Consider the following 22,078-nt stretch of genomic DNA (forward strand, 5'->3'; position numbering starts at 1 on the left):
AGCCATTGTCAGGCCCCTCTCCTGTGCTGTCTTGAGTTGCGCGTGTTTGTATTGTTTTGTCAGGGTAGCTGTGTTGTTTGGGTAACTGATATGATGAGAGCCAGATTAGCCACGGTGGACACCACAACTCACTGTAGCACACACAGAAAAGAGTCATTGAGTAATTGGATCAGGCCTGGTGTTGGAGGGGGGGAGACCCACTGTGTGTGTGTGTGTGTGTGTGTGTGTGTGTGTGTGTGTGTGTGTGTGTGTGTGTGTGTGTGTGTGTGTGTGTGTGTGTGTGTGTGTGTGTGTGTGTGTGTGTGTGTGTGTGTGTGTGTGTGTGTGTGTGTGTGTGTGTGTGTGTGTGCGCGCGCGCGCATTGTACGTGTGTGTGTGTGTGTGTGCGCACGTATTTTTGTTTGTATGTGAAATGTGAAATGTGCATATCTGGGTAAGTTTGTGTGCGTGTGCGTGCGTGCATGTTCTGTTTGTACTGTATGTACATATCTCTATGTCTGAGTGTGTGTGTGTGTGTGTGTGTAACAGAGACAGAAGGTCTCTGGTAGTTTGTAGGGTGCATTCATTCCTCTAATCTGTTGGTGAAAGACTGAGAACCTGAACAGGGTCAGATTTGACCCCCTACGGAGGAACATCACATCTGCTCATTCCTACTCTGTCCCTCTGTGTGTGTGTGGGTGTGTGTGCGCATGCATATGCATGCGTGAGTGTGTGTGTGTGTGTGTGTGTGTGTGTGTGTGTGTGTGCGTACGTGTGTAAACCTGGACATGGCCTGAGTTGTATTCCCTCCCCTGGGGAACCATGTCCGTCTCCAGTTCCTCCTCAGGTGAATGGCACAGAACGGCAGATTACTGAGCAGCAGGAGATGCTGGATAGCTAAATACACACTGAAGAAAATGGTCATGTTGTTAGTGTAGTTGTTATGTTAGGATAGTAGGATAGTTGCAGTATACTGTAAATAATAATTACTGGATCACTGTTAGAGTAACTGTAATAGTTGAAAGGGTGTTAGTAGTAGTGTTAATATAATAATATAATATTATATATTAAGAAAGAATAACATATATAGACTAGTGTTATGTTGTTATAAAGTGTTAGTTGTGTGTGTGTATATATATATAACACACACATAACACTTTATAACAACATAACACTCGTTATTCTTTCTTTACTTAAAGGGAAACTATGCAGGTTTGGCGATTTCTTCGCTGGTTTCGCTTTCACTTTTTGTTTTCGCTCGTTTTACACTTGCAGGTTTCTCTGCAGAGCTTCCCCTACAGCTATAGCGTGTATATTTTACAATACTCCTCAATCGGCCAGTCTGCCTTTTCATGAGCATGATCACGAGGGTGGAGATTTTCTGTTTGTCAGCAAACTTGCAAGCGTGTTTTTTCCACTCACAGACTCTAGGGGGAAGCGAGACAGCCGTCATTCAACCCATATAAGTCAAATAACCATTCCAATCCGAAGCTGATCAGTTAAGGCAAATTAAGCTAAACAACCTGCATAGTTCACCTTTAAGCATACTGTATGTCTTGCGTACTGTAAGCATATGGCAAATGAATGCATTGCTGTTATTGAGTATGTAATGCTATAACTCTACCCCACTTCTCCCCTGTTGTTGTTATTGGGATATATCCATCATTTCCATAAAGTTCTTTTGGGGAGGAATAAAGTTATCTATGAATTTTTCAATCTACCTATATAGCTATACAATATCACGTTATATCTCTAATCCCACTCTCCACTGATTGGAGTGTGATATACCATACGCCATATACACTACTGTTTACATCCCTTCTGCCCCTTTCTCTTGTGTAGGATGGCACCATGGTGCCCATCTCTCTCCTGCACAAGCCGCCTCTGGCTGACCTGCGGGCAGTGCCCATGCTTGTGCATGTGTACGGAGCCTACGGCCTCGAGCTCAACATGGCCTTCAGTCCAGACAAGAGGCTGCTGCTGGAGCGTGGGTGGGCCTTGGCCTACTGCCACGTCAGGTACTGGACTACATTTCCCAAGTTCCACTGCTCTGACCAGGAAGGACTGGAATGGAATGTTGAACTATGCTGAAGCAAATTTCAACCGTTTTCCTGTTGGGCTGCTTGTCTTTCTGCGCAGGCTCAGATAGATAAATAGATAGATAGATAGATAGATAGATAGATACTGACGATACTTTATTGATCCCCAAGGGGAAATTCAAGGCTCAGGGGACGTAGATGTGACGTAGGCACGTAGTCTGACCGAGTCTGACCTATGGCAGCGCTTTACCCTCTCTGGACGCATGCGCATTACCTAACTTACGTCACTTTAGCATTGATTTTGGAAAAAAGTTTATTACTCAGCCAGTAAGACAGTAGCGAGGTTATGACGCCAATCACACAATGTTGTGTTAATCTGAAAATAGAAAAGGTTTGTATAAAGGCTTAAAACGCTTCATTAACGTTATTTAATGTCAAAGTGGGGCCAAAATCCAATGGGGTTCAATGGCATGGCTAGCTGGAACTGGTCTCCTATTTAGCATCAGATCCACCATACTGTCTATGCTCTCCGAACATTCACCTGCCCCCTTGGCTCTTACCCTGCTCACCTGGTTACCTTTTCTGTTCATCTAGATGTGTTTGAAATGAGCTTTGCTAGGGTGACTGTGGTATCACAATATCACATATTTAAGGAGCATTCACCCTCCCCTCTTCCTCCTCTCCCCCTTTCCTCTCTTGTTCCTTCCTTCTCTCCCTTCATCACTCTCTCTCTCATTCCCCTTGTCTTCCTCCCTTACTCTTTCTACTTCCCTCTCCTTCCTTCCTCTCTCTCCCTCTCTTCTTCCTTCCCTCTCTCTCTCTCTCTCTCTCCCATCTCCCTCCCCTCTCCTTTCCTCTCTCTCTCCTTCTCTTCTTCCTTTCATCCCCCTTTCCTCTCTCTCTCTCTCTCCCTCTCCCTCTCTCCCCCTGTCCCCCCATCTCTCTCTACTTCCCTCTCCTTCCTTCCTCTCTCTTTCTCTCCCTCTCTTCCTCCTCTCCTCTCCTCTCGTCTCTCTCTGTCTCAGGGGTGGAGGTGAGAGGGGTCTGGGTTGGCACCGTGCGGGCCGTCTGGAGATGAAGCAGCGTGGGGTGGATGACCTGTCCGCCTGCGTCCAGAGGCTCCATGCTCTGGGAGTGTCCACGCCGGGCCGCACCGCGCTGACCTCCCGCAGTGCCGGGGCAGTCCTAGTGGGGGCGCTGCTCAACCAGCAGCCTCAGCTCGTCAGGGCCGTCACCGTGCAGGTGAGGAAACACAGTGTGTGTGTGTGTGTGTATGTGTTTGTGCATGTGTGTGTGTGTGTGTGTGTGTGTGTGTGTGTGTGTGTGTACAGTCAAACACCTTCGCACTCAAAAGTAAACATACACACACACTCAAACACACAGACATAACACAGATACACTCCCAGCTCTAAAGTCAGGCTTTGTCATTTCTGTTTCATACCTTTTAGGCCAGAATGAGCCCCAGTTGCTGTCCCTGACAGATAGATATGTTGTTTACGTTTCAGTGTCCAGTTGTATAGAGAAGGGTACGTGTGGTAGTTTGGTACAGCTGTAGTACCTGGAGTCTGCTTTGTTTGGGAGCTGGCTGTCTGACCAGTGAGAGGAGATGTGTATTTTCCATCAGGCACCTTTTCTGGACGTGCTGGGCACCATGCAGGACCCCTCTCTGCCCTTGACCGTGGAGGAGAGAGGCGAGTGGGGGGACCCCCTGAGTAGCCCTCAGCACAGGGACAACATCGCCTCCTACTGCCCGTGCGCTAACATCACGCCACAGGTGCGCTCCTCCATCAGCTCACACTCATACACACCTGCTGGACAGAAACAGGCTGTACAGTGCAAGCTCAAATGTGTGTGTGTGTTTATTGTTTTATAAGGGAGCATACGAACGTGTGTTGCGTGTGTGTGTGTGTGTGTTACAGCACTACCCCTCTATGCTGATCACAGCCTACAGAGAGGACTGTCGAGTGCCTGTGTCAGGTGTGGAGAAGTACGTCGCGAGACTGCGGGCCGCTGTCGACACACACTCCAGTGTGAGCATGCCCAGTGAGTACCAGCACACACACACACACACACACACACACACACACACACACACACACACACACACACACACACACACACACACACGCGCGCGCGCATACAACATTAGCATCCACACGCTAATGGCATCAGTAGGACCAACCTGATCACACACTCCTCCTCCTAATATTAATGTATAGAACAGCTGACTGGGACTGTGATGATGAATCGTGTGCAGTAACAATAATTAGCCTTTAAAGATACACTATGCAACATTTTTCAGTTCATCAATTTGTTTCATACTGTTATATATGATTAAATGAGTCATTACCGGTCGAACAATGGGGGGTTTTTGGCCGCCCTAGTGGTCTGTAGCAATAGAACCACGCTTGCAATTTCAGGAGCCCTCAGGTCGCACCCATGGTCTAGGTCTAGGAAGTCTCATGTGAAGTCTCGTGTATCGCTCATGAAAAAGCAGACTGACCGATTGAAGAGTGTTGTAAAATATACACGCTAAAGCTGTAGGGGAAGCTCTGCAGAGAAACCTACAAGTGTAAAACGAGCGAAAACGAAAAGCAAAAGCAAAACCGGCCAAGAAATCGCCAAACCTGCATAGTTTCCCTTTAAAGGAACGAGACAGATGTTCCACCTTTAAAAAAAACAGAGAGATGTTTAATAAAAGGAGAGATGTTTCACTTTTAACAAAAAGAGATAGATGTTTCACCTTTAACTAAGAGAGAGAGATGTTTTACCTTTTAAAGAAAAGAGAGAGATGTTGCACCTTTGAAGGAACAAGAAGAAAGTGAGAAAAATATGCTGAGGTCACCTTGTAGTCAGCGGATTCCTGCTTACTTTCCCCCGTGTGTCAGAATCTGGCTCCCTTTTCCCTTCCTAATTTATTATCTCTCTCACACACACACACACACACACACACACACACACGCACAAATACACACTTACTCACACTCTCTCTCTCCCACACACACCCAGACACAGACACACAAAGTGAGAACTTTTTGTCTGTCTGTCTCTCTGTTTAATCTGTGGACGCTCCCTGTGGTCGATTAAATGCTGATCACACCCTCCCTGCTCGGGCGATTAGCGCGTGTGTGAGATGGCGTATCGGCGCGGGAGATAAGGAACAATACGCCAGGCCTGCTCAAGGTCAAGAGGACACTTGTGAAACAGGCGTCCGAGAGCCCGAGCAGAGATGAGCGAGGGAGAGAGAGAGAGAGAGAGAGAGAAAGAGATGCATAGTGGTGGGAGGGAGAGATGGAGTGATACAGAGAGAGAGGGAGAGAGAGACACAGGGGGATGGGTAGAGATATAGAGAAGGAAGAGAGGTGAGATGCACAGGGAGGGAGTGAGGGAGGGAGAAAGAGGGAGAGTGTGTGTGAAACGGGGAGAGAGAGGGAGAGTGTATGTGAGGGGGGGAGAGAGAGGGGGTGCTCCCAGCCAGTGTGTGTGAGATAAGGCTGTGTGTGTGTGTGTGTGTGTGTGTGTGAGAGAGAGAGATGAGTGAAGAGTTTGGGGGGATTTAGTGTGTGATGCTCTCAAGCGCCTCGTCTCATCACACACTCTCATCTCATCTCTGCCGTTCCACACATGAATACATACACATACACTCTCTATCTCACACACAAACACACACACACACACACACACACACACACACACACACACACACACACATTAACACATACACATACACTCTCTATCACACACACACACACACACACACACACACACATTAACACATACACATACACTCTCTATCTCACACACACACACACACACACACACACACACACACACACACACACACACACACACACACACACACACACACACACACACACACACACACACATTAACACATACACATACACTCTCTATCTCACACACACACACACACACACACATTAATACATACACATACTGTACACTCTATCTCTCTCACACACACACACACACACACACACATTAACACCTGTCCTTTTATTAGTTCCGGGGAGCCTCGTTCCTTTTGGCATCAGAGTGAACAAATCCTACTCACTTAACGTCCCCTGTCTTGGGGTGTTGGAAATCTGCTCTGAAATCTCTGTGGCTGTTCCAATTGTGAATCACTACACTCAGATGGCAGTTGAAAATGCAAGGCAAAATGAGCACTATGATATGTGTTGGCACAAATCTCCCTTCATCCAGCCCCTAAGCACAGTAATATAAGTAAAACAGTACTGTAGTCTAAAACAGATCATTTTGGTCCTTAATTATGATTAGCTTCATCACATTCGGCAACCATTCTGATAGCGGAAATATGTTTATTGGCGGAAGAATGATTATGAATAAATCATTACATTTCTTGTTGATTTGTCATCATTTTGCCAAAATATGTAGCAACCATTTTAGAAAAGCAATAAGCCACTGGTGTCCGTAGTTTACACTGATTTGAGAACTGCTTAGGGGGGTTTTTGGCACTCCACTAACAACGGCCCTTAGCTGTTCTAAAGTCAGTGTAAACTACGGCCTCTTGGGGCTTATTGCTTAATGAGAGGACATTACTCTGCATGTCACTGAAGGTGATTGTGTCACTCCATTAGAGTAACAGCCAAAAGGTCTCCCAAAGGTCTCAGTGTCCTGGGGCGTAAGGGCCACTGGAACATTCACAAAGGCCAGCCGGTCAGATAGCGTGAGCGAGTGGCCGGTGGACTCAGGTGAGGCGTCTGTGCCAGGCAGAGGTAACCCACGCGGCTGAAGCATTTAATAATCAAACAGATCCCACTCAAGTGTCTCCCTTGTGTCTAGGACCTGAACCAGACACCCACATCATTCTGGACCTGCAGCCTGGAGGAGACCATTTTGGGCCCGAGGACTTTGAGCTGTCCTTGTGTGAGGTATTTATGCGCCTTTAGCAGGCCCATGCTAGTGCCGTGTCACAACGCACAGCAGGACATTAGGGCACAAGCAGTAGCTTTTGTTTTATACCGTAAGCACAGACATAGCGAGTTGAATCTACTTTTTGCCTATTTTAGATTGTATTGATGTGTTTATAGACTTCCCTCAAAGGCAGTGTTGCAGTCATTAGTACATGTAGGTACTGTATACGGGTGGATTTGAATCCTGCTGTCTCAGTAGTAGTGGTGTTAGTGGATCTGATTGATGGTTTGTAAAAAAGCAGGATAGCTGCATTTGATTGGATTGTTTTGAGTTTTTTTTCTAAGGACATCCATGGAGTTGTTATAATGTAAATTGGCGCTCATCTCAAATCACAGATTTGTCTTTTTTGTAAGCCTCACAAATTAAGATTATTTTTATTTTATTTTATTTTATTTATCCTTTATTTTACCAGGTGATATCACATTGAGATAATTAAATGTTTAAAATGTTTTGTCATGTCAATGTCATGTTTTAAAGATGCTAATTAACTTGACTAAAGTCATGATGAGGTGATGAAGGCAGTTGTCTGAGGTCGCTTGGTCAAGGCATACTGTAATCGTAAATGATTGGTTCAACTCCATAAATTCCCATGTGTGGCTTAAGGGTCATCTCCTATCTCAGAGTAAAACATTTACCCTTTTATCAACACCATCTGACCATGTATCACCCAGGAAATGGTCTGTTATGTATTATATAGCCCTGTGTGCTTTACGATGATTTGAGGGCAGGAGATTGTTGTCTTTGTGCATCCAAGTAAATTAACCTTTGATTTTACCTGCCCTCAGTCTTCAGATGATCTGTTATGGCATAAAAGAAAAGGAAAATGTGCCATTTATGTTACTTTTTATTGTTATTTGTGGCCTCCATTTTAGATCTCCCTCCCCTAGAAATGCCCTTACTGGGTCCAAACATTGTGACACCGCCTTCTGATAATCTTAAAAGACTGCCTGGACCAATTGTGGTGCTTTTATCAATCACACAACAATTTGACCCTTTTTGAGGATAAACTCTCCCTCTCGTCCACCACAGAGTGCAAGACAGATGGCCTTTCTGCACATGGAGTTGGGCCTGGACCAGACAGCTGGACACAAGCACAAGGAGCACAAACGCTGAGGAAAGTCCTTCTCCAGTCCTCATGGCTCATTGTCTGAGTAGTGTTGTGACGCTTGTTGTTTTTCTTTTCTAAATGTACAGCATGTAAAACTCTGATATAATATGGATATTCAATACAGTACATTCATTTGTTAATGACGTTTTCTGTTTTTATTCTTTTAAAAAATGGGAGTGACAAACAACAGTACAGGTGTGCTTTGTGCTTTTATTATTATTATTTTGGTCAGTATTGTGATCTGAGACATACACATGCACACACTCACAGGCACACACACACACACACACACACACTCTCAGCACTTGTACATGATGTCCAGCACACTCAGGTAGCACGCCCTCTCTGAGATGTAACAGCTGGAGGCGTGGCTTGTGTGGAACCTCTGACTGGATGAGAACTCCAGCAGTAGCCCCTCCCCCTTCGCCGTGGGAACCGCTGCCCTGTCGTAGCTCCTCCCATTGTTCTCCGGCACGGTGCTAGTGTGGACGCGGAACTGGCCCGGCAGGCCCGAGATGGACGACAGGTCCGTGGTGGTGGCCTGACCCAGGTTGATCAGAACCAGGAAGGCCCGGTCCAGTCCGTCCTGCTCGCGGAGGTACGCGAACACGTCGGCGTCGCTCCACACGAAACACATCCAGCCGCGATGCAGCGCCATCTCCGACTCTCGCAGCAGGCTCACGCGCTGGTACTGCGCCAGAACCGAGCTCTTGTTCTCCATCTGGGCCTGAGGAACAAGCACAGCGGAGCTTTAGGCCCAATTCACACCAAAGATCCACCGCCAGATGAAACCGTTGCAGAAGGAGACAAGTTTTAAATAGAAAAATTACCGGAAATCTTTGTCACTTTTAAGCTAGATGCTAGCAGGCGAGATGCTAATGGTCTAATCCGATTCAATGATCTATGTTAGGCTGGAGCAAAAACTGGTATAGCCACTTAGACTCAAGGGGAGGTGGAAAATGAGTTTAATTCCCCAAATGGTGGAATATCCCTTTAAGTATAAGATTCACTGTACTGAAATTTAACCCCTTTAGAAAATGCTCAACATTTATTAAAATATGTTCCCTGGGTTTTAGATTTTACTTAAATAACTGTGTTCCAGATGAATAAATAATGGGCTAGAATATTTTACTTCAATAACAATGTTTTCCCAATTCATCTGCTAGAATACCCTTCCCAAATACTGATATCTGATTCAGCTGTCATTCAGGCTTCGGAAGGGTTGCTGGTTCGATCCTCGACCAGTAGGAATTTTGTTTTTCAGGCTCACCCATGCCGACATACACGACTGAGGTGCCCTTGAGCAAGGCACCAAACCCCTCACTGCTCCCCGAGCGCCGCTGGAGCAGACGGCTCACTGGTAGGTTAGTGTATGCTTCACCTACTGTGTGTGCTGTGTCTTTAACTCATTCATGGATTGGGATAAATGCAGAGACCAAATTTTCCTCACTGGATCAAAAAAGTATATGTATTTAAACTCACCTCCACGTTGACGGTGGTGTAGTTGGGGTTGATGGGCAGCCAGGTGCCCGTCTCATTGCCACTGAAGCCCGCGTTGAGCCCACTGTTCCACTGCATGGGCGACCTCGAGGGGTCGCGGGTGGCATTCTAAACATGGAACACCAATGAGAATGTACAGTACACTTCACAATAGATAGTTCATGTCTTTGATTATGCCTGGATGAATCACATGGAACACAGATGAGAACTGGGGCTTAATTTGAGCCGGAACACCTCCAACGCTGGATCCGAAAGGTGGAACACAGTAACGTCTTAGAATTAGAACAATTCTTAGAACAACAAACAATCAGACTCAGAATTTCCGAGAAGGAGAATCCGAGCCTAAATGGGAAGTGGTCACAGTCTATGGGTAGAATCAGTCTACATCGGAAGACACCAGAGCTCCCCACATCATTACGCTCTACAGCTGAGCTGTCTCATTGGTCATGATGATATGAACATAGGGGGGTTGCGCGCACACACACACACACACACACACACATATTTCACACCTATGGAAGACACTCACAGGGTCAAATTTGCCAAAGGGATCCTGGATGTCCTCGATGTCAATGTGGACGTTCTCCATGCCGATCTCTTCTCCATAGTAGGTGGTGGGCGTACCGGGCAGAGTGAGGATCATCATGTTGATGGCGCTGATGTAATCCTTCCCCACGCTGGATGCCATGCGCGGCTTATCATGGTTACCAACCTGAGTTTAAAGACACAAAGGGTGGCAGCTCAATTCATCCTCTTTTCAATATTCAAAACACACATACCCAGAACTTTACAGAGGATGATGCGTCCTGCTCAATTGATGACGAATACAGTATAATAATATGGTGAAAGCACCGCAAATAGATTTTCATCATTTTACGTGTTTCCTGGATACTAAAAACCATGACCTGTGCTTTATTTGCACCATGCTCATTTTTTTCCCTTTGTGTGTGTGTGTGTGCGTGTGTGTGTGCGTGCATGTCAGAGACAATTCTGAATTTTAGACTTGGCCTGCATTCAATTCATTGAATTGGAATTTGAATGACATTGGCTCCGCCTCCACAGGAAATTTAATTGGAATTGGAATTGGGATTACAGGAAGTGGAATTAAATTTATAGCGATTCCAAAAAAATTCCCTACAGTCACATAACAAAAAAAAAATATGATGAATCTCACACACATACAAGTGTTGGGAAGGTTACTTTAGAAATGTATTTAGTTACTTTTATAAGTTACCCATTATAAATGTGGTTTGGATTACTTTATTTGGGTTACTTTATCAAAACAATATAATTTGTGTATGAATTTCTTCAAATTTAATTGAATTTCAATTTTTCTTCCTTTAATTCAATTTGTAATTCTAGGATTTCGGAATCCTATAGGATTGTCCAAAAATCTAAATGGAATCCTCGTATAGGTTCCTAAATCTGATCTGAATCTGAATTTGAATCTGATTTCTTGATAAGGGATAATACAGGTGACTAGGCTAAGACTAACTAATAGATATCCCCACAAAGCTACCACAGCTTTGTTATTTACATTATGTTGATAATGTTTTGTATTAGATGTTTTGTGATTATGTTTAAATATGTAAATGATCAATTATCTAATGAATATACGCAATGATTACGCATACATTTCAAGTACAGAAATCTTAACATTGAATAAAGTGAGGTTCAAAATAGTATCTTCTTTTTTCTCAGTCTAACGACTCACCACCCAGTTAGGCCACTTTCCCCGCGGCATGTTGGTCATCCACAGGCTGACCAGCTCATGGGCCCTGTGTCCAGACAGCCCCTGCGGCAGGTCCAGCAGGTAGAAATTGAAGGGGAAGTCGCTCTCCTTCACAAAGTCATTGCTGTAATACATCATCGTCTTCTCGATCTCCTCATAGTCGTACGATTCCGTCACCATGAATCTGATGTCACAGACAGAATTACATTTACCATAAAGTTAGGCTACTCGATTGTGGCCAAAAGCATGAATGTGATTATTTTTTGGTTCAATTCTGAAATCACGATTACTTAACATGATTACTGAATGAAGAATGATCTAACATGCTATGTATGAAAAGTAATGCTAGGCTAAAAAGCTAAGATTATGAAGTTAAAGCTTAGCTGACATGCTAAAATTGTGACATTAAACCTTAGCTAACATGGTCAAATTCTGAAGTTAAAGCTTAGCTAAAATACTAGAGAAGGGAAAACCCCATGGGAAGAGGAGAGCTCTGGATGGTGTTAGTTTAGTACCTATAGCGCCCTGGCTCTCGACTGTACTTGTCCAGCTCGGCTCTCCATGCCCTCAGGATATCGTGGAGGCCTACCTGGGTGTAGGTGTAGTCATGGTAGAGCTCAAACTCAGTGTTCACCTCCTCCTGGAGAGGTGAAAGAGATGGAGATGGTGTCAGCATGAATGCATTGTACAGAGACCAGTAGTCAATGCTAGGCTAGGCACTTCGGCCAAAAATATACTACATTTTCTGCAGCCATCTTTAAAAATGGCATTCCACGTGTGGTCACCTCCAGCCATATTTTTAACAAATAATCAATCAGGTGCATTGCAGCTGGACTCTGCAGCCTGGAAACTGCATGGGAACATTGACCAATGCACATGGACTATATAGTGTTGCGTTCAACAATGCACATACCCGTAATTTCCCAACTATTAACCAAGGCCTATACGTTCTGGGTGTGAGCAAGGGGGCAGGCGAACGTTCGGAGAGCGTAGACAGTATGGTGGCTGCCATGGTAAATAGGAGACAGTGCTAGCTAGCCATTCCATTGAATCCTATGGGGCGTAGGCGCCACTTTTGACATAAAATAACGTTACAGCTGAAGCATTTTAAACCTTTATACAAACCTTTTCTTTCTATTTTCGGAGTAAATACAACATTGTGAGATTGCCTTTATAACCTATAACTGTCTTATTAGCTGAGTAATAAACGTTTTTCCGAAATCAATGCTAAAGTGACATACATGTAGGTTAGGTAATGCGCATGCGTCCAGAGAGAGTAAAGGGTCGCCATAAGTCAGACCTCGGTCAGACTACGTCCCTACGTCACATGTACGTCTCCTGAGCCTGCGCAGTAGACAGTAGACCAAAAGGAAAACCGGTGAAATTTGCTTCCTTGGTCTCTGCTGACGTCTACGTGATAGTTCTGTCCATATCTTTTACTGTCTATGGGTGTGAGATGTAGACAGACTGCATTATGGGTAAATCTTATGAAGAGGGAGTATGTGGTTAGGTCTGACATCTGTCAACTCATGAGACATATTCTGATGTCCTTTCTTTATGACGCCTTGATCTGTCCTCATGAAAAGGAAGCGAACATTTGAACAACATAACAACAACAATTAAACAGCATAGTCCAAATGGTCCAGAAAGGATAAATGGCACTGAAAGAAAAAAACAGAATGAACAAAGCTGGCCGAACAACTAGAGTCTCATGTCCTGTGCAGAGAAACATTCCTGAACAGAGCCGCTCTGAACATAACGTACGGTGCAGAATCTTTACCAAATGGGAAGGCTGAGTGGGAGAGAATAGAATATGATAACACCACTAACACAGAGACTCCTGCAAAAGGAAGAGAAGGAGGATGAGGAGGAGGTAGAGGACATTTGAGCAGTTTGAATGGTAGCCCGCCGGCTTGCGACGACAGAGGATAATAGCCCAGATTTGGCTGGCTGGAGCAGGGTTTGGTCATTAGCTGCTTCCAAAACCCCTAAAATGTACTCCCTGACCTGAGCTTCTCTCCTTCACCGACACGGACAAAAGCTGGTGAGAAGGCCTAACGATACGGCCGCGGATTTACTAATGAAAAAGAGTGCAGCGGCCAGCAGCTTTACAGCAACCGTTTGACTCTCTCCCCCTTCTCTCTCTCTCCTTTAACTGACTCTCTATTCTTTACTTTCTTCACTTCCTCGCTCTCTCCCCCTCCTTCTCTCTTCATCCTTTCTCTCTCTTTCTAACTCTCTTCCCCCCTCTCTCTCTGTGCATGTGTGTGTGTGTGTGGGTTTGTATCTGTGTCTCTATGTGTGTGTGTTGTGTGTGTGCACATTACTTTCTTCACTTTCTCTCTCTCTCTCATCGTCCAGGGTCATAAGGACAGTCCTGAGAGATAAGGTAGGAGTTCAGGGGGATTCAGAGGTACCCAATGTGTGTGTGTGTGTGTGTGTGTGTGTGTGTGCACTGCCCAAGACCGACCTCCTTCTCAGAGTGGAGACAGAGGGCTCAGACTTGATGTAATTGCACAGCATTAGAATAATGAGAGTGAGCCGCCACCAAATCCACAGAAATATGCCCCTTCCTAATCCCCCTTCTTCTGTGTGTGTGTGTGTGTGTGTGTGTGTGTGTGTGTGTGTGTGTGTGAGAGAGAGACAGAGAGAGAGAGAGAGTCCCTGGGAGGTCAACACACACACACACACACACACACACACACACACACACACACACACACACATTTGTCCCTTTTACTCGACACACTTATTAAGCACCAAGAGAAGGGAAAAAAGTAAAGATTTCACAGAGGCCAAAAGGTGCTGAAAGCAAAAGCTTATAGGGGAGATGAGAATGGAAATAATGAAAAGTCAGCAGACGGTATTTTTCACATGACTTTAAATGACAGCTGCCTCCATGCCCCTACTGACCAAGAACAGGGGGATCAGCGCGCTGGGGAGGCTTGGCCTGCATGGGGATTATTTGGTGTCGCTTAGTTTGGGTGTGGATTACAAAACAGACCTTGACTGGGCTGGTTTCATTTGAGCTTTGGAGTTCAACTGTTCTTGGTGATTACCGTCATGATCAGCAACACAGTCTCGGGGTTAGGAGAAGGCCAATACGCTTAAGACCTGAGAGCAGTCAGGCACAGTGATATGGCCATAATCACTAATCATGTATACAAAATGTACTTTTACTGTAGCCTATCAGATGACTAAGCTAAAATATAAAATGTCCATCAAACATGGGCAGTGGGCACACAAATACAGTAGGCTACAATCACTAATCTGACATGGATGTGTATCTCTTTGGAATTGAGCAAACAACTGGATTTAAAACCTTTGAATACAAAATTGCTGCACCTCTGAAACGATTTGGTAAGGGTTTAATGCACCAATTTAAGTGTCATTTGACTGCTAGTTACGTCCCTGCTGAAAGTCTCAAGTCATTGAACCTTCGGTCACAAATAGAGAAGGTCTGCATGCTAACTAAGGCTGAAGATTTCCATCCAATAATAAAACATTGTCAGAGAAAAGCTCAGTGGTGTAGAGACAGACGAGAACTTAGCCTTTGAACTGTATAATCTCCAGCGCATGTGGACTGGTCACCATAGGCAAAGCCTGAGACCAATTGTCTCTTTTAACAGTAACTTAGTCAATAATACAAGAGAAGTTGGTTGCAATTCTGCCTCTGCCAGGCACTAACAGTAAGTTCTGCAAAAGGTAAATGTGTGTTCGTTGCAGATCTTTGCTTCCAAATGTTTTTTTCTTGATAATTTGCTTATAAAGTAACATGCTTATAAAGAGAACGTCTCTCGTACTACTTACAACTAGTCTTGCTGATCCTAGTACTTACCACCTGACTGGAATTGACACTTATTCTTATAGTACTCTACCTTTTTAAATCTAAACTGATGCACTTATTCTCATTGTACTCCACCTTTTTAAAATCTAAACTGATGCACTTATTCTCATTGTACTCCACCTTTTTTTAAATGTTCCTAGAATTGTTGAAAGAATTGCTTTAACTGTTTATTATGTTGTTAGTCATTTAGTTTTTTTAGTGTCAGTCAGCATAATGTAATGTAATGTAATGTTTTGGTTAAGTGTCCGCCAGCTGACAGCACGTAAATACCAATGCAGACCATATACAGACTAAAGGCAAGTACAGACAAAGGAGGATAACTGTGTGCACTGTGTTTTGGTAAGGACAAAACAATTTGTGTGTTAACCAACACATTGCTTTTGATATTTGTTACACAACTTGTGTTGTTTTTAACACACCTCTGAGTACAGACCGGGACAACACAGTTTGTGTTGTTTCCAACACATTTGTTTTAAGAGTGTGGTTGCAGAACTCCTTTAACACTGGGCTGATATCAGCCAAAGGAAGCAGTAACTCACTGGGGGTTGGAGGGGGTCCACCTGGGGCTCATTTCTCAGGTGCGGTGCTTCGAGCATGTGCTTGACTGCGTCCATGCGGAATCCGTCCACGCCCTTGTCCAGCCAGAAACGAATGACATCCTACACGCATGGTGGAAACATACAGTGAAAAGTGAGAAGCGGTAGCAACAGCGACTATTCAACTATACGCTGGACAGTAGTTTTTGTCAACTGCATGTCACTGGCTCTGTACCTGTACTCTGCTAAATGACAATAAAGTTGAATCTAATCTAATCTAAAACTTGTAGTTCAGTGGTGGTGGTGATGGTGGTGGTGGGGTGTTTCAGGTCTTATGTGTGACTCAGGTGTTCAGGTCAGTAATCAGTCAAAACAAAGGCATGCATGTAAACAACTGTGTCCATTTTCTACTTTAATTATGATTGAAAACTTACATAAACTTACATAAATATCTTTCACATGTCAGTGGGGATTGTCTGGAGCTCACTGTGCAATTAGTTGGGGCAGTTGTGTACTGTAAGTGTTGATTGAAATATTACAACTTGTGTTGTTAGCAATTAATAATCTTCCACAATTAGCGAGGGGCTAACAAAAGAACTGATGGAAATTATACCGTATGTTTTGTCTTACAAATCACTCTCTTATTATGTATCAAGAAAATTGCATATCTTGAACACTCAATCACTTTAATTGTTTACAATCTGTGATTTATGATTTTATTTTTAATCACTGCACTACAGGGTATATTTTTCAAAATTCGAATTATAGGGTCTAGATTCAGCGACATGTACAGCATTACATATCAGACTGTACAATAACTAACTGAAGTCTTCTAAATGTAATGGGCTTCTTGTTCTTGCAACCTGTGTATCAAGTGATTTTGTTTTGTTTTGTTCTTTGATGTTAACTAGATATACTGGCAATTGAAAACAGTATGTTACAGAACAACCCAGCAAAAAACACAAAAGAACACTGAGAACAAACTACTCATTTAGATTACATCATAGAGATAAGGGAATGATAAGAGTGTGTGTGAGAGAGAGTGTGAGAGACAGAGAGGGAGAGAGAAACAGAGAGGATGCAAACGCCATTTCTTGGATCCTTTAGACTACATCATAACGAAATGATAAGGGTGTGTGAGTCTATGAGTGAGGCAGAGAGAGAGAGAGAGAAAGTGAGACTGAGAGATGGAGAAAGAGAGAAAGACAGAGAGGGGCAGAGAGAGAGAGATTGTTAATGGAGGGCCTGCTGGCATGGTCTCCTCATCCTGTCTCATGCTTAAATAAAATAAAATGAGCAACACAATATACTGTACGTATCTGACGTGTGCAACACAATATACGCACTGTATGTGTGTGCGTATACATTGTGCATTTCTGCTTGTGGGTCTCTTACTGTGATCTTGGCATATGGGAATGTTTTTGAGAATGTGGATAGCACGCACAACACACAAACAAATACACACACACACACACACACACACACGTGTGAGCAGACAAAACACACACACACACACACACATACACACACACACGCACACAGAGTAATAGTTATCTTCATACCTGCTGTCAATGCCTAACAAGGTGCAAGCCAAGGAAAGATAATATGTAGCCATGTGGTCAAAGCAAAAATGGTTGCGGAATGGAATCTTAGAATATTGAAAACCCCACACCTTTATCAGGTTAAACTGACCTGGCATCAGTCTCTCCCAGTCTATCCCCCATCTCCCTCCCACTCCTCTCCTCTTCTCAGTCTTACCTAAAGGACATGCTGGAGGAGCCCCATTTTAAACCTCTAAAACTGAGTCTGTCTACACTACACTCGGCGTGTTTCTCTGCTTAGAGATTGTCTATGTCTGCTGTGCTCACTGTATTCTATTCTTGCGGTCTTTTATGTGGTATGTGGCGTTGAATTGGTATGTTTTTGTAGGATAAGCAACTGTATGTAGCGCTGTATGCTCAAAACCAATTTCCCACGGGACAATAAAGTTCATCTGGTCTAATCTAATCTAACTACTAGTGATGCGCGGTTCAGCCCGTTACCCGCGGATATCCGCGGGTTTACCCGCGGGTCGGGCGGATTTGGGTAGGCCTAGTAGTTTTTTCTACACATTGCGGGTGGGTCGGGTCAAAAAAGTAAAAATGCACATTTCTCACTTGGGAACTTAATACATATGAGGTGCAACGAATTAGGCTAACATTTTGCATTACAGACTTTCTAAATCGCATGTAGGCTACAACGCAGGAGGTGTGGTCGAGCGCAAAACATAACTTTTCTCCTAAATTCAGCATCCAATTGCGCCATGCGTGACTGACTGAAAAAAGTCAATCGCGCATACGCTATTTTATGGACATATAGCCAATTGATCTGGGATATGGAAGGTTGTGCACAATGCGAGAACGCCTTGCTTCTGTCATATGCACGAATAAACAGCTGTGATCATGCAACATGTGTTTATGCTTGACAGTGTTTCACGCAAAAGTAGCCTATGAAGTTGCAAGGGGAAATATTAATGGAAAATCGTTATGTCCATGAAGATGATCTAACACTAGCTGTCTAGGCTGCAGATTCCAATTATGAATGGCATGGACGAGCGCAGATTGTAGCCTAAAAATGACCGATAATTTTAACCACTGCTGTCCTCACGTGGGAGAATTAGACTTATTAGGCAACGAAAGACGTTAGGTGCGTTTTTTTCTTTCCTCGGGTCGGGTCGGGTCGGATTTGGGTCACGATTCGAACATATTTTTGCGGGTTGGGCGGGGCGGTTTGGATCTCCTGAAGAGTCGGGTTGGGTGCGGGTTTTAAAAAAAGCCCACCCGCGCAACACTACTAACTACAGTGGAGAGGCAGCGTGTTTGAGAGGGATTGGGGATTGGCTGAGGAGCGGCGGCGACCGCCTCACCGTCATCTCTCGCAGGACGTCGGGATTACGGAAGTTCAGGTCGGGCTGCTCCTTCAGGAACTGGTGCAGGTAGCACTGGCCTCGGAGAGGGTCGTAAGTCCACGAGGAATTCCCAAACACGCTCACCTGTAGGGAAAACGGGCATCAGAGACTGGAACTGAGAATTAGGATTGAGATGTAAGGAGGAAACTGAGGGAAATAGCGAGGCACAATGAATATACACCACACGGAAAAGATGCATCAGAGAAGAGCACTCATACAGTATGTCCGTATGATATGGAACTACATCCATTGGGAAATACATCTCATGTTATACGCATATGCTATATCTGAATATATCTGAATACATCTGATGAACACTGTGCTTTTTAGCAACAAGTAAGCTAACAGGGGGTGGTAGTGTAGTGGTTAAGGAGCTGGGCTTGCGTGTAGTAGCCTGAAAGTTGTCGTCAATTCCCGGCTTTCACTGTTGTTGCGTTGAGCAAGGCACTTAACCACAAATTGCTCCGGGGAGAATGTAATCCCTTGTAATATAATATGTAAATCACTTTGGACAAAAAGTGTCTGCTAAATGTAATGTAATCTACATTACAGTATGTGTACATGATGCCTAATGTCATCTAAAGAGCCAAGGCCTCTTCTGCTTGTCCCCACTGGCCACGCTCCTCTCACCCAGTTGTTGGGCCCTTTGGTGTCGGTGCAGTTGGCCCAGATGTAGTAGTCAGTGTAAGGAGCCGTCCGATTGCGACTCTTCTGGAACCAGATGTGCTTGTCACTGCTGTGGTTGGGAATGAAGTCCATGATCAGCTTCAGCCCTGTTGGGACGACACAGAATAGGGCACTGCGGATTCAGAATCACAATCAGCTTTATTGACCAGGTTAGCGTAAACAAACAAGGAATTTGACTCCGGTTAATTTTTGTTCTTAAAGTACAACACTCAAACAAATAAAACATAAAAGAATAAAAAAACAAAATAGAGTGAAGGACAGTAGAATAATACCCTGGAAATCCAGAGTTCTCGTGAGAGCACAATTTGAATTGTGTCTGATACTCTGGCAATGAGCAATGATGCATGTTACTTTTACCCCAGGCATCACGGGTAACCCCCTGTGCTTCAATTGCGTAGAAGTCCGGAATCAGTCAGAGTAAACAGTGTTATCCAATTGTGTGCAGTGAGATTTTCAAATGCATGCTTGGTGCCGCCCCTCAGGTTGGGCCATTACATTATTCATGGCCAGACCCTTAATCTGAAAGATTACCAGGGTCTGGATTTCCAGGTTAGTAGAATAAGGCTATGTATAAGAATAAATACAGTACATTTGCCAATAAATAGACACTAGGGGGAGTGCGACTGGGAACGTCCACCTCCTTGTTGTCCCTGTCAAGGTTGCCATGGTCATGGCCACCTCAGCAGGCTGTTTAGACTATTAAGACTATTTAGGGCTTGCAGAGAAGTTCAGAAGAACAACAGGGATGTACAGTATTCATCTGTGCTCACCTTTATCATGCATAGCAGCGAGAAGATCATCAAAATCTGCCATGGTTCCAAAAATGGGATCGACATCACGGAAGTCTTCCACGTCGTAGCCAAAGTCCTTCATTGGTGACTTGTAAAATGGACTGATCCAGACGGCCTTGATGTTCAGGTAAATAAAATGGTCCAGTTTATCCTTGATACCTGTGCATGGGATAGTGATCAGTCATTTGTTTTGATGTTAATAAAAGTGATCCTATTTCGCTTGAACCATATGCACACATATGCACACATATGCACACAATTTAGGACTGACACACACACACACACACACACACACACACACACACACACACACACACACACACCCTCTCTCTCTCTCTCTCTCACTCTCTCTCTCTCTCTCTCCCTCTAGGATTGAATAGAGTCTAACAGCATGAGGCCTCCAGAGAATGCAGGGCCCAGTGAGAAGCAGACAATAAAGTCATGACCGCGCTTCAGCAGCTGGGATGACAGGAAATCTCCATCCAGAACCACATTTAGTCTGGACATGGAGGCCCTCCTTACCTTAATCCAGCCTGCAGCTCTTCTTTCAACTTTTCATTTGTTTCATTTCAGTAGCTCTCTGGCTGTTGTTACCAGGTAAGGTTTTAACAGCTTACAGACATATTACATTCATTTGAACAACAACTGCTATCCTGGAAATAAAGCCTGAACTGCTGCTGTTATTTCTACAAAACTGACACATAACAACATACTAAGAATATATGCAGAATACATATAGACCACAATAGTTAGGTTTGATTGCATTGGTATTTGTTTGTGTAGATTGAAAACAAACCAAACTTGTGCAAACTCTTTAAGTGGGCAATACAGACCTCTCACTCCCTAGTCAAACATCATTATGTCTGTTATGAGTCTCATTCTGCCATTCAGAGAGGACCATGGACAGCAAGGAGAGGACTTTATGACCAGTTAAGCATAAACCGGAGCATTTTATGAGAGACTGGACTGCACGATAGTGGTCTATAATGGCTTAATTGCGTCTGTCACAACAGTTTCACCACTCTCCACATGTGGGAAATGAAAAAAAAAAAAAGAAAAGTTCGCCAAAGCAGAAACGGGCGTAAGTAACGTTTTCCGAGAAGATAAATGCACTTTGAAGCACAATACCTTTCAGGTCTCCGATGCCGTCATTGTTGGAATCTTTGAAGGAGCGCGGGTAGATCTGGTAGACCGGTGTGGACTGCCACCAGCTCAGGCACCGCGGCGATAACGCGATCACCGTGATGGTAAGCGCGATCAGGACAACGGTGCATGCGATGATCAACCAGAACAGGATCTCCCGGGGAAGTCGGTAGCGAGCCTGGCCGGAGTGCAGCAACAGCACTTCTTTTGGCATACCTGCATACGGTTTGATCTGAGTATAGGAATGTTCATCTCCGTCGACGTTAACTCTGGACGAAGGACGGTCACCCGTAACCTGTCCACCGGTGTTTCCAGAACTTATGTGCCGCTCGTCCTCTTCGAAAGAGGCGTTTTCAACCCCCTCTTTAAGTTCGAGAGAGTTGTCACGCGAGTCTCGGTTAAGGCTCATGTTGGCAGGCTAGGCACCTGGTGTTTGGAGTACCGCTGATGTTTCCCTCTCTGTCGGGCTAATGAACTATGCCAAGTGCGTCCTGTGCGTAAAACGAGTGGAATGCCTGTAGTGATTCCAATCTGTCGTAGTTGTCCCCGGTAGGCAGGCTACCTTGCCCTCCCTCAGCTCTTGCCCACGCCCCGTCCGCTCCTATTCCCCTGACCTCCACTCGAGGTGCACATTTCCAGTGTGTAATGTGTTTAGACGACAGAGCAGCGAAATAGCCCCCTATTGAAAACAAGATGCCGTTTCCGTTGCGCTGCACAATGGTGACATTTCTCTTCAAGCTACGCATTAAATGCACCCGTTTGCAAACCACATATTGGCCTACACCGTAAGTTGTGTGTAATTATACAGGTGTT

The 22,078-nt window shown here is 44.5% G+C and overlaps 2 protein-coding genes across 2 annotated transcripts in view; one reads left to right on the forward strand and one right to left on the reverse strand.

Annotated features, from left to right (window-relative positions):
- Window positions 1–8,222, forward strand: part of prepl (prolyl endopeptidase like) — a 13,958-nt gene extending 5,736 nt beyond the window's left edge. Inside the window, exons 9-14 of the mRNA XM_062519802.1 lie at window positions 1,822–1,997; window positions 3,044–3,260; window positions 3,643–3,792; window positions 3,938–4,061; window positions 6,843–6,931; window positions 8,004–8,222. Coding sequence (XP_062375786.1) covers window positions 1,822–1,997; window positions 3,044–3,260; window positions 3,643–3,792; window positions 3,938–4,061; window positions 6,843–6,931; window positions 8,004–8,087 — 840 coding nt within the window. The 3' untranslated portion in view covers window positions 8,088–8,222. The remainder of the gene's footprint in view (window positions 1–1,821; window positions 1,998–3,043; window positions 3,261–3,642; window positions 3,793–3,937; window positions 4,062–6,842; window positions 6,932–8,003) is intronic.
- Window positions 8,223–8,264: 42 nt separating this feature from the next.
- On the reverse strand, window positions 8,265–21,776 carry slc3a1 (solute carrier family 3 member 1). The gene is made up of 10 exons (XM_062519803.1): window positions 21,251–21,776; window positions 20,102–20,281; window positions 19,275–19,417; window positions 18,603–18,728; window positions 15,701–15,820; window positions 11,830–11,954; window positions 11,297–11,498; window positions 10,112–10,294; window positions 9,565–9,690; window positions 8,265–8,809 (listed from the first exon to the last, which is right to left on the reverse strand). The coding sequence occupies exons 1-10, from the start codon at window positions 21,672–21,674 to the stop codon at window positions 8,381–8,383; spliced, it is 2,058 nt and encodes a 685-aa protein (XP_062375787.1). The 5' UTR covers window positions 21,675–21,776; the 3' UTR covers window positions 8,265–8,380.
- Window positions 21,777–22,078: the final 302 nt, after the last annotated feature.

Source organism: Sardina pilchardus, chromosome 18 (assembly GCF_963854185.1).
Source record: "Sardina pilchardus chromosome 18, fSarPil1.1, whole genome shotgun sequence".
Taxonomy (NCBI): Eukaryota; Metazoa; Chordata; class Actinopteri; order Clupeiformes; family Clupeidae; genus Sardina; species Sardina pilchardus.

Excerpts from the sequence above, each read along its gene's own strand:
- slc3a1 (XM_062519803.1), bottom strand. The coding sequence starts at position 21,674 with ATGAGCCTTAACCGAGACTCGCGTGACAACTCTCTCGAACTTAAAGAG. Across the intron at positions 20,282-21,250 it reads CGGCATCGGAGACCTGAAAG|GTATCAAGGATAAACTGGAC; the intron begins GTATTGTGCTTC and ends TCCCATGCACAG. Across the intron at positions 10,295-11,296 it reads GAAAGTGGCCTAACTGGGTG|GTTGGTAACCATGATAAGCC; the intron begins GTGAGTCGTTAG and ends CTTTAAACTCAG.